Source organism: Labrus bergylta, chromosome 16 (genome assembly GCF_963930695.1).
Source record: "Labrus bergylta chromosome 16, fLabBer1.1, whole genome shotgun sequence".
Taxonomy (NCBI): domain Eukaryota; kingdom Metazoa; phylum Chordata; class Actinopteri; order Labriformes; family Labridae; genus Labrus; species Labrus bergylta.
The window spans coordinates 24,057,011-24,073,197 of NC_089210.1; the positions used below are offsets into that span (position 1 = coordinate 24,057,011).

A 16,187-nucleotide genomic window follows, 5' to 3' on the forward strand; every position below is an offset into this window, starting at 1 on the left:
AGAGATCACATTAGATATCAAACTGGAGTCTAGTAAGAAAAAAATCTATCCTTGAAAACGTCTTGGTGGAAAAAAAAGAATAATCCCTGTTTGTGGGATACTGCAGTCTCCAGATGTCGACTAGATTCATAGAAGACATTAAATTCTTTAACATCATGGAGGATGCAGGTAATTGGGTTGTATTTGCCGACCTGTCCAAAAAACTATCAAGCACACAATTAAAGTCGCCACCGCTTATAATATGCGTATCTGAGGGGTTGGAGAGTAAACCAAATATCTTTCTGGAGAAGGTTGGGTCATCAAAATTAGGGGCATAAATATTCAAAAGTGTAACATGGAATGAATAAATGTAGCCTGTCACCAGAACATATCTGCCGTTAGGGTCACTCAGAGTAGAAACATGCCTAAATGGAACAGTTTTACGAATCAAAATTGCCACTCCCCGGGCCTTACTGGAGAACGTTGACTGGAAGACCTGGTTGACCCAGGTACACCTTAGTAATTGATCTTTTATAGGATTAATATGTGTTTCCTGCAAGTAAACAATATCAGCAGAGAGGGCCTTTAAATGAGAGAACATGCGTGTTTAATTACGTGCCCCATTCCCCGGACATTCCAGCTGGTAAAAGTAATGCCGCCATCTTGTGGAAGTAAACTAGGATGCATATCTAATTAAAACTGTGTCAATATACATACATGCAGCCCTTAGAAAACAAAAATAATAAAGAAACAATGCAAACCAGAACCTTAAGAACATTACCCCCCTCGCCCTGCCTCACTTTCCCAAACAAAGTGAGAGCAAAGACCCAAAATACTCACACAGGGGTTGCCGGACCATATGAACCGTCAAGCTAAAGCTAGGCTAACATTTTAACCTCATGGCTCCCTCTCAAGCAATGTAAACAAACATAGTAGTGGTCATGAAAATGTCCATGCCTAAATAACTGCACAGTAAGAGTCACATACCAGAAAGTGCCAGGTCAGTAAATGGGCAGCCAATGTTCAAATCAAAGTTTTTGCAAAACCCTCAGCTTCCCGCGGCGACGAAAACACCTTGTCCAAGTCACCGTGGGTTACACGCAGCCTTGACGGTTAAATGAAGCCTGTCCTTACACCAGCATCCCGAAGACTCCTACGGACACCATCAAATGCCTGCCGTTCCTTCATCGCCTCCGCCGGGTAATCGGGAAAGATATGAATTGCTTTGCCATTGTTGCACAGAGGAAATTGTTGACGGGCCAATTGCAGTATCTTCTCCTTCATCTGGAAATGATGGATCCAGGCAATCATTACGCGCGGCCACACGTCTTTACCAGAGAGTAGCTTACCCATACGGTGCGCACGATCAACTTCAAGTGGCTTTGGAAAGTTACCTGCACCGAGAAGCTCAGGAATAAACTCTGTTAGGCGACCATTCTCGATCTTATCAGGGAGACCAACAATTTTAATGTGAGCGAGCCTCGAGGTTTATCACCTGTCTGCTTTTCTAAAATATTTAAGTGAACAGTAAATCAATTGTTTTTTGTATCTTCATTTAGGCAAAGAAGAGATAAAAGCAGCAAGTCTGACATCTTCCACAGAGGTGAAGCGTAAGTTAAAGCGCAAGCTTTTTTTGAAGTTTCATAAGAGGATTGTCAAAACAAGCTATTGTTAACAATACAGTCTTCTAAAATAAAAATCACACTGAGTCATACACCAGCTAAATGTTAAATAGAAAGGTGATATTTTCTTTTCCATTTTACAATCAACAGAACCTAAAAATGACTCATTTCAACCTTCATCTGCACACCTGTTACAGAGGTCAGGCTAGGGTTACATAGTTTGAAGGAACCTCCTCCTTTTTTCACCTGTGCTTGGACTAAGAGCTGTGCCAGATGCCCTGCTCATCCACTGTGGTAGAAATGACCTTACACCAGCATCTCTCCCAGATGAAGAGTCCTCTCTGCCATCACCCAGAGGAGCTGATCGATGTCTGAAGAAGGAGGACAGAGTCTGGTGCTTTGTGACAGTGAACAGTGAGAAGGCTACCACAGTCATCCTCAGATAAAACACAGAGATCCAGGTCAATGTTCGATGGTGCTATTTTTCTTTACATGATGTTGCCCTGTGTTTGAAAGGCCAGATGCTGGAGGGTTGTGTTGGATTTGCTTTTCCATCATATTTTAACAGTCAAAAAATCATCCATGATCTCTTTACTTTATTTGATTTTTGTTTGGATTTCTTTGTTAAATTATTTCTTATACTTTCTCCTATGTCCCAGCAGTTTGACCTGATGGTCTCCCTTACTTCTTTTCCACATGGTTAATGAAGCCAGGGGTTGTTTATTGAAGTTTTTTTCAATCTGACATGACTGTCTCTGATTAACTGGAGCACTACAACGTGTTGGTCACAGTAAAACAATTTAGCAGTTAAGTTTATAGTTCACATTTGAAAAGTCCTTGAACTGACATTAATTTCTTCTTGACCAACAACAACAAAGCTAACAGACGAGCTCAGCTTGTCACAGCCGGGCTCGTCTGAGATAAATGGCCTTCAAACTTATTTAATATTAAACATTTAAAGCCAATAAGCATAGCAAGATACACATGAGATTCCATTTCAATTTATTCAATCACAGACTTGTCAAACAGTCTGGCATGTTGTGCTGCTGTTTTCAAGAGTTAATGACTAAAGAGAAGAACTCCATCGAGAGAGGACAGGAAACACTCAGGGGACGAGTCCTCCATGTTGTCAGGGGTTGCTGATGGATCTGAATCTGAGGGCATCTTCTGTAATAAAGAAAAACAATCATGGAGTTAAATGTAAAGTATAATGAATTTTACTGTGATGTTTATGCTTCAGACCTGAAATCAGATCTGTCCTCAGGTTCTGCTAAACTTCAGGTTCTAAAGTTTACTTTAAAGACAGGAGAACTATTTAAGAGGAAAAACAAATTAAATAATAATACATGATGAATCCAATAATATGATCAGCTTTATGAATTTATGTTTTAAGACAAAAGTGTTCCTGTCACTTTCTACTGAAGATTATTTTAAACTGTCATCACATGGGCCAGCCTGATAAATTAAACTAATGTTAAATATTTTCATATAATCAGACAGCCAATTTGTGTGCAGAACCTCACCGGAGCTGGAATCAGACTCTGGACTGCTGTTTTCTTTGGGCATTGATTTCCTTGAAGACAGAAAGAAGAACAATTTAAACATGAACTAGACTTCTTGCAGAACCATAGAGGCTGTTAAAATCTTCTGCTAGTCTTCCTTACATTTTAAGAAGGACTATAAATTGTTACTAAAATTACTCTGATGCTGATAGCGGTTACAATAACACGGTCCAATCATATGAGAGATCATTTTACCTTTGAGTCCTATGTGAAGGCGTTCTCTTCAGAATCAGCACTGCAAAGACAAGGTGATGGCGTCCACCTTCACAACCTGCTGCTTCAGTCTGGCTGCATCATGGTCACCTACAGGAACACCACAGAAATGCAATCAAAGTACTTCACTTTATTTATCAGAGGATGTACTGTATGCAAAGTAGAATTTTTTTAGCTGTAATTCCTCAAAGATTTGAGACTGCTTTGTTATTTGAGAGCACAGATTGTTTCTTTTCCCTTCTCTCTGTTTGCCTGTACATGACCTTTTAGTGCTGTAAAAGATGCTACAGTAAATCCTGGATCAGCTGTGCGGATGGTGTGACTGTGTGGTAAAGCTTTGTTAAAATTGTGCAGTGTGGTGACAAACTGCTTATAAAATATAAAATAGTATTTTATTGGTGAGGTGGCCCAATCAAAGCGTCCTACAGAGTAGCAGCAGCTTTAGAGGGAGGAGACGAGCGCATTGTGGAGAGGAGCTCACCAGAGGGGGCGAGCTGGGGGAGAGGCGCACAACCCGAGAAAAAGGAAATCCCTGTTTAAAATATAATGTTGGCGAAAAGAGGGAAACAAGAAGACATTAATGTCAATGTTAAAATTCTTTTGAATACAGAGGCTGTGGATGTTCAGTTTTCTTTGGCTATAAAAAGGCAACAACAGCCTGTAGTTTAATCCTGGTGTTTCTCTTCGTTAACCATTATTGAAGCGAAATCAAAAATAAATGCATGACATTTAAAACATATTAACATGTGTGGGGAAAAACGTGATCTTTATGTCTTCTTTTATTGTGCCTGTGTCTCCTCTTAACTACAATAACAGCAGCATGTTGTGTGTAACAGTGGTCTCCTGCATTAACACCTTCCTTTCAAAGGTGTTAAATACAGACACAGTCACAATCACCGCAATGTTTGTCAGGTTTTGTCAATTTTTAGAACAAATTCTCAATGAGCGTCATTAAATTTACAATATGATCAATATGATGTGTGGAAGACAATGCAGAATATTTATCACGTTTAAGCAGCATGATGCTCGGTTAATATTACCGTATTTTCCGCACTATAAGGCGCACTGGATTATAAGGCGCACCTTCAATGAATGGCCTATTTTGGAACTGTTTTCATATATAGGGCGCACCGGATTATAAGGCGCATAGAATAGAACGTGTTTACAACTGAACAAGGCTGGGAGATATTGTGAATATATAAATATAAATACGTATAAAACTACGTACAGGTATTATTAGGAAAGTATTATTGTGAATGCACTACGTTTTATACGTAGTGCATTCACAATAACTCAACGTTGTTCAAACGTTAATGTGCATATTCACAATATCTCCCAGCCTTGTTCAGTTGTAAACACGTAAAAGAAACACAGTCTGATACCGCTAATTCAAACGTGCATAACTCAACATTGTTCAGTTACGTATAACACGTAAAGCTCACTTTTTCAGTTCATTCCCCGTCCACGAATCCCTCGAATTCTTCTTCTTCAGTATCCGAATTGAACAGTTGGGCGAGTACGGCATCCAACATGCCCGGCTCCCTCTCGTCATTATCCGAGTCAGTGTCGCTGAGCGCCGTGTACAACCAGTATGGATCAACCAATTAACCAATTGATCCATATATAAGGCGCTCCGGATTATAAGACGCACTGTCGTTTTTGAGAAAATTAAAGGCTTTTAAGTGCGCCTTATAGTGCGGAAAATACGGTACATTACACCACCGCTGGTTGTTGATGTTTGCGTTCACGTTTCGGTTCGTCTCTTAAATCAGTAACAGTTATATTAAATCAGAGCTTACCTTTAGTTTTATCTGGATACATAGAGAAATATTCTACCCTTGTATATAGGTTGTTAGTCCAGGTTGTTTTACTTTCCTCAACCAAAAAGACACTGGACCCCAAAAACTGCTCGGTTGTGCTTTCGTTCAAACACTTCACTCTGGTATCTCTCCATAAGTGCATGTTGAGAGGTTCATGTTTGTGCATGTGTGTGTGTGTGTGTGTGTGTGTGTGTGTGTGTGTGTGTGTGTGTGTGTGTGTGCGTGTGCGCGTGTGTGTGTGTGTGTGCGCGTGTGTGTGTGCGCGTGTGTGTGCGCCATAGACTGTAAATATTACGGTGTGCGCGTGTGTGTGCGTGTGTGTGTGTGTGTGTGTAAGCCTGGTTTATGTGTGTTCACTTTTAGTCTATCTACTTCTAATTCATAATAAACTGAGAGTGACAGTTTTATTCCTTTTTCTTTAATATGCAGGGTCTCTTTACTTTTGTCTTCAATGTGTGTGTATAAATCTTTGTTTTAACAATGTGTAAAAAGGTTGGTTTTAATGCCATGGCATTGTTACTACCCACTACCCACTTACATTTAATCAACCAATCAGTATGCTTAGTGACCTGTTATTAATTACATGTCAGTGCTCAGTCCACAGACTTTATCATGTCCTGAATAAGATCAAACAGAGAATATTGTATAAATAGTTTTCCACATGAATCAAAGTGTTTTGTTTTATTCTGACTGTGTCATGATTTGGTCTGGTTTAGTTTTGTATTTTGTGTATTTCAGAGTTTAGATTTATTTTTCTTGCTTTAGTTCTCATTCTTCTGGTGTTGCTTGTTTCCCTTGTGTGTTATCTTAATGTTTCCTAGTTTAGTCTGTAGGTGTTTTTATTTTGTAATTTCTTATCCTTGTGTTTCTCTGTACTAGTATTGTTAAATTATTGAGTTCTCTGTGTCTTCCTAGTCTTCTCTAGTGTTTCCTGTTTTATTTTGTAGTTCTTGTCCCCAGTGGTTCTTGTCTTGTATTTCTTCCGGCCTCTGTGTGTGTTTCCCTCCAGTGCTGATTGCCCTCATTGTCTTCACCTGTGTGCTTTGTCTCACCTGTGTTTGATTACCCCTGTGTATTTAGTCTCAGTGTTCCTTCCTTTTTGTAGTCAGATGTTCCCCTTGTCAGTTTGCCAGATGTCTACGTGGCTTATTTTCTTCATTTGGATTTTTTTGTTAAGAAAGTACGTTTTTGGTTTTGGGCGTTTGATCTTTTGTTCATAAATATTGTTTTGGTTTTCTTCAATTGGGTTCCAGTTCCTTGTTTTTCATATGTGACAGACTGGCTGGAACAAGAAAAGGGAAATGGCAGAAACAGGGTTTAATTAAATATTTTATTTTCCTTAATCAATTTTGAAATTGAATCTATAAATAAGTAGAACTATGAGAATAGAATTATTGATAAATTGGATTTTGTTTTCCAGCATTGCTGGTTTGACTCCCGTGTTGTCCTGTTCACATGTTGGACTGTGATTTTAACATTCTTTACACTCTTAAGATCAAATGATTCCCACTGGTTGCCCACATGTGGTGCTTTGCCTTAAATAACAGTGAGAGGTGTAGTTCATTATAGTGCACCATATGCTTATTCATAAGATTTGCTCATTAATCTGTTCAGAATGAAGTTGGGGAAACTCCCCCAAAACACCATTCATAGTGTGATAAATGTATATATTGTAATAAAGCAGAGTTCTAGACCAGCTTTATAACCATTATGTTCCTTTATATTTCTCACAACTCACAACAGCAGGATGAAGATTCAGGTGGTTTGATAAATGCTGCCACCTTGTGGCTAAAATTAACTTTGTATAAAAAGATAAATATTTGAAAGCTTTAAAACCATCATATTCATACACCATGCATATAGTACAAATAATATAAGCCAACATTTTCTGTAAAATATACAATCATCTCATCTCATTTTTTGATACATCAGCATTTCTGGACAAGAAGACTAAGGTGTCTGTGGCCCTCTCCTCCTCGGCCCCTTAATAATCCCCCGTACAGGAGCTCTCATCTGTGCTCGCAGTGGAGCCCTGAGTCCAACGCTGGGGGGAATCCTCTGCACCGGCCGCCGAGGCAGAGTGAATCTGCCGCTCCTTAGATCGTCCACAAAACCCTCCACGCTGTCAAACTTTGCAGAGAGCCTCGCCAGCTCATCTTTTAGAGCGTTGAAGTGCTTGTAGAGATCTCCCAGAGCATCTGACAGGGGCTGGATCCTTCACACAAGTAGAGATATGAAGGAAAGTACAAATGACTAAATTATTTTAAATGACTGCATGACCTGTCAAAGAGCTTTGGTACTTTGATTTTCCATAAGCTCACATTAAATTGGAACATTGTTTACTGGTAGAAGACAAAGGAGAGCCAAGTCAAGTTGACAACTTGAAAGTCAGGCCATGCTGTTAAGGAGGAACAGCCCCATCATCTGCAGGAAACATCAGGACAACAGACATAAAGCATGGTAGTCCCTTAAGAGAAGATGAAAGTTTATAAAGAGCACATTTTTGTCCAAAATCTCAGAAAAGACACCTACGAGTGAACAAGTGAAATATTTACTCATGTAAACATTTGACGCAGAGTCTTTTTTTTTAAAGAAAGGTTCAATGACTTGGAGTTATATAAATCACACAAGTGAAGAGAAAAGAAAAGAAACCATCTTGTGATGTTTGTGTTTTAAAATCATGACAAACACTATCACCTCCAAATGAATGTGACATGAATATGATATTAGTGTGTACAGAGTGAAGGGAACTTTAATACGATGCAGAAGAAGATCATGTTTGTGTCTCATTTTGAGTTTCTGTTGATTTTTATAACTAATAACAGAAATAACAGGACAGATTTACAGCTCATAAAAAAGATTATGAAACATTTTTAATCAGCTCAACTAACAGAGATGGACTTTATGTTTTATACATAAACTTTTGTTGGACCCTCAGGTTATTTACTAGATTCAAAGAAGATCATCAGAACTCCAAAGACAACAACAACATGACAAACAGGAACAAACAGACATAAATCCTGTCTGTTATTAATGAATGAAAACAGTGCTGAGTGTGTAAACTCCTCCTCCTCCTCCTCTTCTCCTCTCCTCAGTGTCTTTATAAGCTTCAGTGTCTCTTCTCCTCACACTCCAACCCTGCTCACCTCTCAGCTGGACAGTAAGGGACGTTTACAGCACACACTGACAACATGCTGGGGACCCTGTGCACTCTCATCACTGCTCTAACATGTAAGGAGGCTGACTTACTGCAGCTTTGAGCTCATGTTGGATTCATCAGTCTGTGTGTTTCTCTTGACTCCATGTCATCTTGTTGTTTCCAGGTGTGAGTGCTGTGACGCTGGTGACACAGAAGCCTCCTGTTGTGACTCTGAGGAGAGGAGAGACAGCCACCATGGACTGTAACCTGGGGACTGTGACTAACAGTTATGCTCTTTGGTACAAACAGATTCCAGGAGGAGTTCCTCAGTATATTCTCAGGAACTATCACAGCAGCTCTCCAGAGTATGGCTCTGGTTTCTCCTCTCCAAAGTTCACATCCACTCATCAGTCACAATCAGATTATCGTTTGATCATCAGCACTGTGGAGGAGAGAGACTCAGCAGTTTATTACTGTCAGACATATGACAGCTCTGTTGATGAGTGGGTATCACAGTGATTTACACCGTGACAAAAACCTCCTCACTGAACACTTCTGCTTTTTGACTCTCTGACACGTTAACTAAAGCCCCCTGTAACTACCAACCAGTGTCCTCAGTGTATTCTTGATAGACCACTTTGATGTAAAAAAACAAAAAAACATTAACCATTTATTAACCATCAGTAAACATGAAGACATAACATATTTCAGTGTTTTCAGACTCTTTTTCTTTCATTTTCATGACACTTCATTTTGAAAACCATGAAGCCACCATTCAAATAGTTTTCTGTTATATGCTGGAAAGGAGGCTCTAGCCGATTGTCGAGCCTCGGATACAGGAAGAACAATGGTGATTCCGTCCTGGTCGTGGGACAGTGGATCAGCTCTTTACCCTCGCAGAGCTTCTTGGGGGGGCATGGGAATTTGCCAACCCAGTCTCATGTCAAAATGTGTAATACCTATGTTTGTCCACAGCGCAAAACGTAGTAGTTTCACAATAAGGGCTTTAAAATTGTGACATGCCTACATTTTCTTTTGCCTGTTGTTGAATTGTCTTTGTTGCATCCAGTGCGTGCATGTGAATAAGAAGACAATTTATTAATTGCCAGTGGTTCATTTATTAACCGAGAGTAGACATGTGTCATTCATCAGGCATGACATGTTATAACTGCGCATTCTAGTGGTGCTGATCAGGATAAACACGCGCCTGCTACGGTGGCCTGTAGTAAACAAACAGAACGATCATTTAGCGAATGATCTACATCCTTACATTTTGCTTTTAGCTCTATCAGAAGCAAAAAAACACTTTGCAAAATCAACATAAAACTATTCTGTCTTACTGTACTGCTAACATGTACATCATACAGCTTTGTAGAAACTTATGGACTTTTCAATAACATTTCCACATTTAACTTGTAACTATCACAGAATCATGACATTTCTGTTAAGTTTTCTCTTTTTCAAAATACTCAACAAAATGAAACACACATTTTACTGTCCCTTTTACTTCTTTTTTTTTTTTTAGTTCATTTTACTGAATGTATTTTGGAGTTGGTCTGCAAATGCGTCCTGAGCGTGAGATGTAAGGGGTGTTACTGTAATTACTGAGGGGGTTCTCTGTCTGTGTGAAGTGGCCTTCGAGGGGATTTGTGATGAGGTCTCAGTGTGTATGACTCTGTCAGCTGTGGAGGGAACATTATCCAATGCAGAGTGGTTCGTGTTCTGGGGCTCGAAGTCCTCTGTATACGGTCGTGGCGGTGGTGGCTCTGCAACAGGAAGGATGTGGCGGCGATTTCTCCTGTATGTTCTTCCGTTGGACTGGATGATGTAGGAACGAGGCTCTTTGCTCACCATTTTCACGATTCCAAGTTAATTGTAGCCTTTGGGAGCCTGCATTCTGACAACTTGTCCTTCTGACAAAGGTCTGAGAGGGCGACTTGAAGTGTCATAGTGGCGCTTTAAAGTGAGCCTTTTGTTGAGAAGATGGGCATTCATTTGCTGGGTATTTTTTGGGGTAGGCTGCAACAGTTTGGTGCTCACAGGAATAGCTGTACGTGTCTGACGTGACATCAGGCGTTCAGCTGGAGAACCAAGTGTAGGATCACGGGAGATGTTCCTGAGGTTTAGAAGGTTAAGAAACACATCAGAATCGTCTCTGTAAGATTGTTCCAGCAGTTGCTTGGCACTGCGGACAGCTCTCTCTGCAAGTCCGTTTGATTGAGGGTACTCAGGGCTGCTTGTGAGATGTTCAAAATCCCATTGTCTTGCAAAATCCTTAAACTGCTGACTGGTGTATTGTCTGGCATTGTCAGAGAGCAGGGTGTGAGGTGTGCCATGCACTGAAAAGTGTCTTTTTAATTTTGTGATCACAGCTGATGACGTCATGTTGTGGATAAGGTCAATTTCAAACCAACCTGAATAAGAGTCGACCAGCACTTGGTAATGTTTACCATGCCAATCGAAAATGTCTGTTGCCACTGTGGACCATGGGAGGCTTGGAACTGGATGAAGCTTAAGAGGCTCCTTTTGCTGATGAGATCTGGTGCTGTTGCACACTGCACATGAAAGCAACTCTTCAGTGATGTGTTTTGACATTGTTGGCCAAAATATGACGCTTCTAGCTCTGCGTTTTGTTGCTTCAGCACCGGGGTGTCCTTTGTGCACAATGTTAATGTACTCTCTGTGCAGGGACTGGGGAATGACAGTTTTGTGTCCTTTCATGATGATTCCACCCTCGACTGTCAGCTCATCTCTGTAGGGGAAGAAGGGACGCACAGCAGGCAGGAGCTGGCTCTCTCTTGAGGGCCAACCTCACTGAATGCCTGCAGTGAGAGTCTGTAGCACCTCATCCTCCGCTGTGTGCTTTCTAAGTTCTTCCAGGCGGGCTGTGGAAATGTAACTAACAGACATAACTTCAAAAGTGTCATTTTCAGCAGGGCTCTGGGGAACTTTTGTAGTCGGGGCTCGTGAGAGGGTGTCTGCGAGGTACATGTGTTTACCTTTTTTGTAGACTAAGGTGATGTCATAGCTTTGCAAGTGTAGCATCATTCTTTGGAGATGGGCAGGGGCAGAGTTGATCGGCTTCTTTAGGATTGTCACCAAAGGTTGGTGGTCTGTTTCCACCGTTATGGGCTTACCATAAACATAGTCTCTGAACTTTGTGCAGGCAAACACGACAGCTAGCAGCTCCTCCTCAATTTGAGCATAACGAGTCTCTGTGTCCGTGAGGGTACGTGATGCAAAGGCAACGGGTTTGCCGTTTTGAAGGCATGCAGCTCCTAGTCCATAACAAGATGCATCGCATGTTAGTAACATCATAATATGACAGTACAGGTGGGCTTGACAGACACGACTTGAGACGTTCAAATGCTTCCTGATGCTGCTGGAACCAGCACCATGCAGTTTCTTTGTGAGTCAGTTTTCTCAGTGGTGAGGCAATGTCACTGAAGTTCGGGATGAACTTGCCAAGGTAGTTGACCATACCAAGGAAACGCTGTAGTGAGGTGACGTCTGTGGGGACTGGAATGTCTGTGATGGCTGCAGTTTTAGCAGGGTCTGCTTTAAGTCCTCCACTTGTGAAGACGTGACCTACATAGCCAACGTGGTCCAGGTGAAATTTGCATTTTGCTGGATTAAGCCTGAGGTTTATTTCTTTTACTCTTTCAAGCACTCTCTTTAAGTTAGCATCATGCTCAGCTACATCACAACCTCCGATGATGACGTCGTCGACGATAACTGAACATGGATAACCTGCTAACAGTTGTTCCATGAAACAATGAAATCATATAAATCACACAAACTGTATAGTATTGTCTTTATGTATTGTTACATGTTATAGTTTATAATGTTGCTAATATGCATCGATCTGTTCCAATCGTTTTATTAAATTTGGTTGTAATGTAAGACATCCATGAAAATGTAACAGAAATCATTAGTTATTGCATAGGAGCTTAGTTTGATGTCTCTGGTCTGATGTAACCCGTTTTATGAGCCGCAAACCGAACGTCCACTTCCTTCAGGTTCGTTGTTGATAGCATCCATAGCTACCACCATAGCAACAGTAGAAAACGTAACAGTCCAACGATTTTCAAGCGAGACCTGAAAGAATCTTAGTAGAAACGAACAAACTAAAGATCATAAACATAAACTGAACGAAGATTATGAAGATACAATGTACATTTGTCGCCAGAAAGGTTATCAAAATGACACCTAAGCCTCAAACTATCTTAAAATATTGCATTGAGTCTCTTTCACATTTAACGCTCCTTGTAACTGCTCTACTCTAGAATGTGACATCCAATAAGTGTCCTAAATGTATTCTTAAAGGACAGAAACCTCGTCTCATTTATTATTACACATAACAAGAAAAAACTTTAGTCAGTGTCTATGTTCATCTTTTCTGCATGTTGATATAAACAGTTGGACTGAAGTTAAGTTGGTTAAAGCTACTAAAACTATATTTTTATCGATGAAAAAATAGCTTTGATTGTAATACATAATGGAAAAGATACAAAACTAAACACACAGATTCATTCTTTATCTCTGGAAACATTGAAAACCAAGAGGAGCTTGTATTTAGAATATAAATCACACAAGTGAAGAGAAAAGAAAAGAAACCATCTTGTGATGTTTGTGTTTTAAAATCATGACAAACACTATCACCTCCAAATGAATGTGACATGAATATGATATTAGTGTGTACAGAGTGAAGGGAACTTTAATCGGATGCAGAAGAAGATCATGTTTGTGTCTCATTATGAGTTTCTGTTGATTTTTATGACTAATAACACAAATAACAGGACAGATTTACAGCTCATAAAAAAGATTATGAAACATTTTAATCCGCTCAACTAACAGAGATGGACTTTATGTTTTATACATAAACTTTTGTTGGACCCTCAGGTTATTTACTAGATTCAAAGAAGATCATCAGAACTCCAAAGACAACAACAACATGACAAACAGGAACAAACAGACATAAACCCTGTCTGTTATTAATGAATGAAAACAGTGCTGAGTGTGTAAACTCCTCCTCCTCTTCCTCTTCCTCCTCCTCTCCTCTCCTCAGCGTCTTTATAAGCTTCAGTGTCTCTTCTCCTCACACTCCAACCCTGCTCACCTCTCAGCTGGACAGTAAGGGACGTTTACAGCACACACTGACAACATGCTGGGGACCCTGTGCACTCTCATCACTGCTCTAACATGTAAGAGATTCTTCTCAGTCCTTTCACACACCATCATTTCACACACCAACCTTTCACTCATGTCTTTTTCTCTGTGTGTGTGTGTTACAGATGTTGATGCAGTGATAGTGCTGACCCAGACGCCTGCTGTCCACACAGTTTCTACAGGACAACAAGCTGTTCTTCAATGTAACATCCAGAGAGATGATAGTAATTATGTCTCCTGGTACAAACAGGTTCCTGGTGAAGCTCCTCAGTATGTTCTGAGATTTCACCACTCTGACAGCTCACCTGACTTTGGATCAGGATTCTCCTCAGACAGATTCAACTCTAAATCTTCATCAAACATAGATTATCAGTTCATCATAAAGAGAGCAGAGACAGGAGACTCTGCTCAGTATTTCTGTCAGACATGGGACGACTCTGCTTCTCAAGCTGTATCACAGTGATTCACACTGTGACAAAAACTTCAGTGACAGACTGACTGCTGCATACATGAGATGTTGACTAAGTCAATCCAAGAAAAGCAGAATAACTTGAACAAAACAAGAAAGGATACTAAACAAAGTGTTCTTCAGGGTGAAAAGAGTTTGATAAAAGTCCATCAGTGTTGTTGTATTGTGAGCAGACTGATGAAAGAATGACATGTTGACAGTGAAAGTTGCTCTCAACAGGATGTTTCAGTTCCACTCCCCTCATTAGTGAGAGTCAGGAGGTTTTTGTACAGCCATGTATACAAACTGAATCACTGTGGTATTCGGACAAGGCACCAAGCTGATTGTGACGAGTAAGTACTTTGAAACTCATCATGAAATGAGAGAGATTTGATCATTCTTATTCAAACTGATCAGTAATCATCATTTGTTATTTAACTCATTGTTCAGATATATTTTTGTGTGAACAACACACATTTATATTTAGTTCTCTTTCTGACACCAGACTATGTCTTGGAATGAAACAGAAAGCTTTCAAAAAGATTTCAACATTTGTATGAAATAGTTTCTGTCAATTCTGAAGTATGTTGATGTTTGAGGAATGTTGAACAGTTCAGATCAAATTACAAAATGTGACAATTCATGTCCAAATATAAACGGCATGTTTGATCCTTTCTAAACCTTTGTTGAATCATCTCTAAAATGTTTCTTACAATGTGATATGAAGAATTCAAACTTCTAAACTTCTCGTGTTTCAAATGTTTAAAGTTTTTGATGAGTTAGTTTTTTAAATTAAAAACATGCTCTGGATTATTTCCTCATTTCTAAGTGTTAGATAGTTGGTTAGAAAAAAGAATTGAATTGTTATTTCAGGACAGTTGTTTCATATTTCACAAAGTATTTTTCATGGCACACAAAGTGTCTTTATGATATTGTTACTGTCATAAAAAATGATCCTGATTGATGAATGACTCATCATTTTGATCATCATTTCATGATGTTTTTACATGTGATGACAACATTCTTTACTGCAGCCTGTTTGTCAAACTGTGAACAAAACTAATGAGTTGATGGTCTCTGTCATACTTTGTATTGAATGACTTCACTTGTACTCATGTGTTCAATGTCCTGTGTGTGTGTGTGTGTGTGTGTGTGTGTGTGTGTGTGTGTGTGTGTGTGTGTGTGTGTGTGTGTGTGTGTGTGTGTGTGTGTGTGTGTGTGTTTCAGGCTCCAGCCTCTCTCCTCCTGTCCTCACAGTCTTCCCTCCGTCCAGTGCTGAGCTCCAGTCCAACAAAGCCTCTCTGGTCTGTCTGTCCTCTCAGTCTGTGCCTTTTGCAGATGTGAGCTGGTCTGCTGCTGGGAGTCCAGTGAGCAGTGGGATCTCTACCAGCACGGCCGTTCAGCAACCAGACCAGACTTTCCAAATCAGCAGCTATCTGTCCATCCAGACGTCAGACTGGAACATGGACAAGGTCTACACATGTCGAGTGTCTTTGGGCTCCCAGACTTCAGAGAAAACCATCAACAAGTCCCACTGTTCCACTGAAGACCAGTAGAGGAGCAGAGGGACCATTTCTAATCTGCTTCTTGACTCTTTGTGCTGTTTGCTCATTACAAGGTTCACATCTTACAGTATATGTCTGCATGCTTGTAATACATGTTGTGTCTATCTGTCCATTAAACCTTCTCAAGTGTTAAGTTCCTCTGGGCTCCCACACCTCAGAGAAGAATTTGACCAAAGACGATGAATAGATTGATCAGCATTTTTTTTATGCATAACTGTTGGTGTGAACACAGCTTTGCTTTATTGTGCATGGATTATTTGAAATAAAAGCATTCTTAATTAGATACAAATCTGTTGAGTTTATTTTGTCTTAGGTAAAATGTTTGTATGTATATACTCAAAACAATCAGGAAAATACACACATACAAATCAATAGGGCAGGTGCAGAGTCGACCCAAAAAAATCACTGAAGACAAATCAGACCGTCTGATGAGGAGTATAGTCGTGATCAAAATGTCACACTGGTGAAATACATTTCTGGTATATTTAACCCCTGCAGTGCACAAGACGCTTTGTCTTTGTCTTTTGTATAAACTTATAGCTGATACAAAAACCTCTAAATCAATCAAATATGAATCTTAAGATAATTGACTGCACTTTAACTGACTCTTTTCAAACATGCACACATAAATGCATCAAGAGTTGTCTCCCCCTTGTGGTTGAAGTCAAGC

General features: G+C 40.0%; 1 protein-coding gene across 2 annotated transcripts; it reads left to right on the plus strand.

The window, feature by feature from the left end:
* Positions 1–8,372: 8,372 nt before the first annotated feature.
* LOC136183092 (immunoglobulin lambda-1 light chain-like) lies at positions 8,373–15,806 on the plus strand. Of its 2 annotated transcripts, none has more exons than XM_065965102.1 (4): positions 8,373–8,427; positions 8,520–8,841; positions 14,271–14,305; positions 15,180–15,806. In XM_065965102.1, the coding sequence occupies exons 1-4, from the start codon at positions 8,388–8,390 to the stop codon at positions 15,506–15,508; spliced, it is 726 nt and encodes a 241-aa protein (XP_065821174.1). In that variant the 5' UTR covers positions 8,373–8,387; the 3' UTR covers positions 15,509–15,806. The 2 variants fall into 2 exon arrangements, with proteins under 2 accessions (XP_065821174.1, XP_065821173.1); XM_065965101.1 differs by lacking the exons at positions 8,373–8,427; positions 8,520–8,841 and adding exons at positions 13,443–13,539; positions 13,630–13,955 and having other exon boundaries at positions 14,272–14,305.
* The last annotated feature ends 381 nt before the right edge of the window (positions 15,807–16,187 follow it).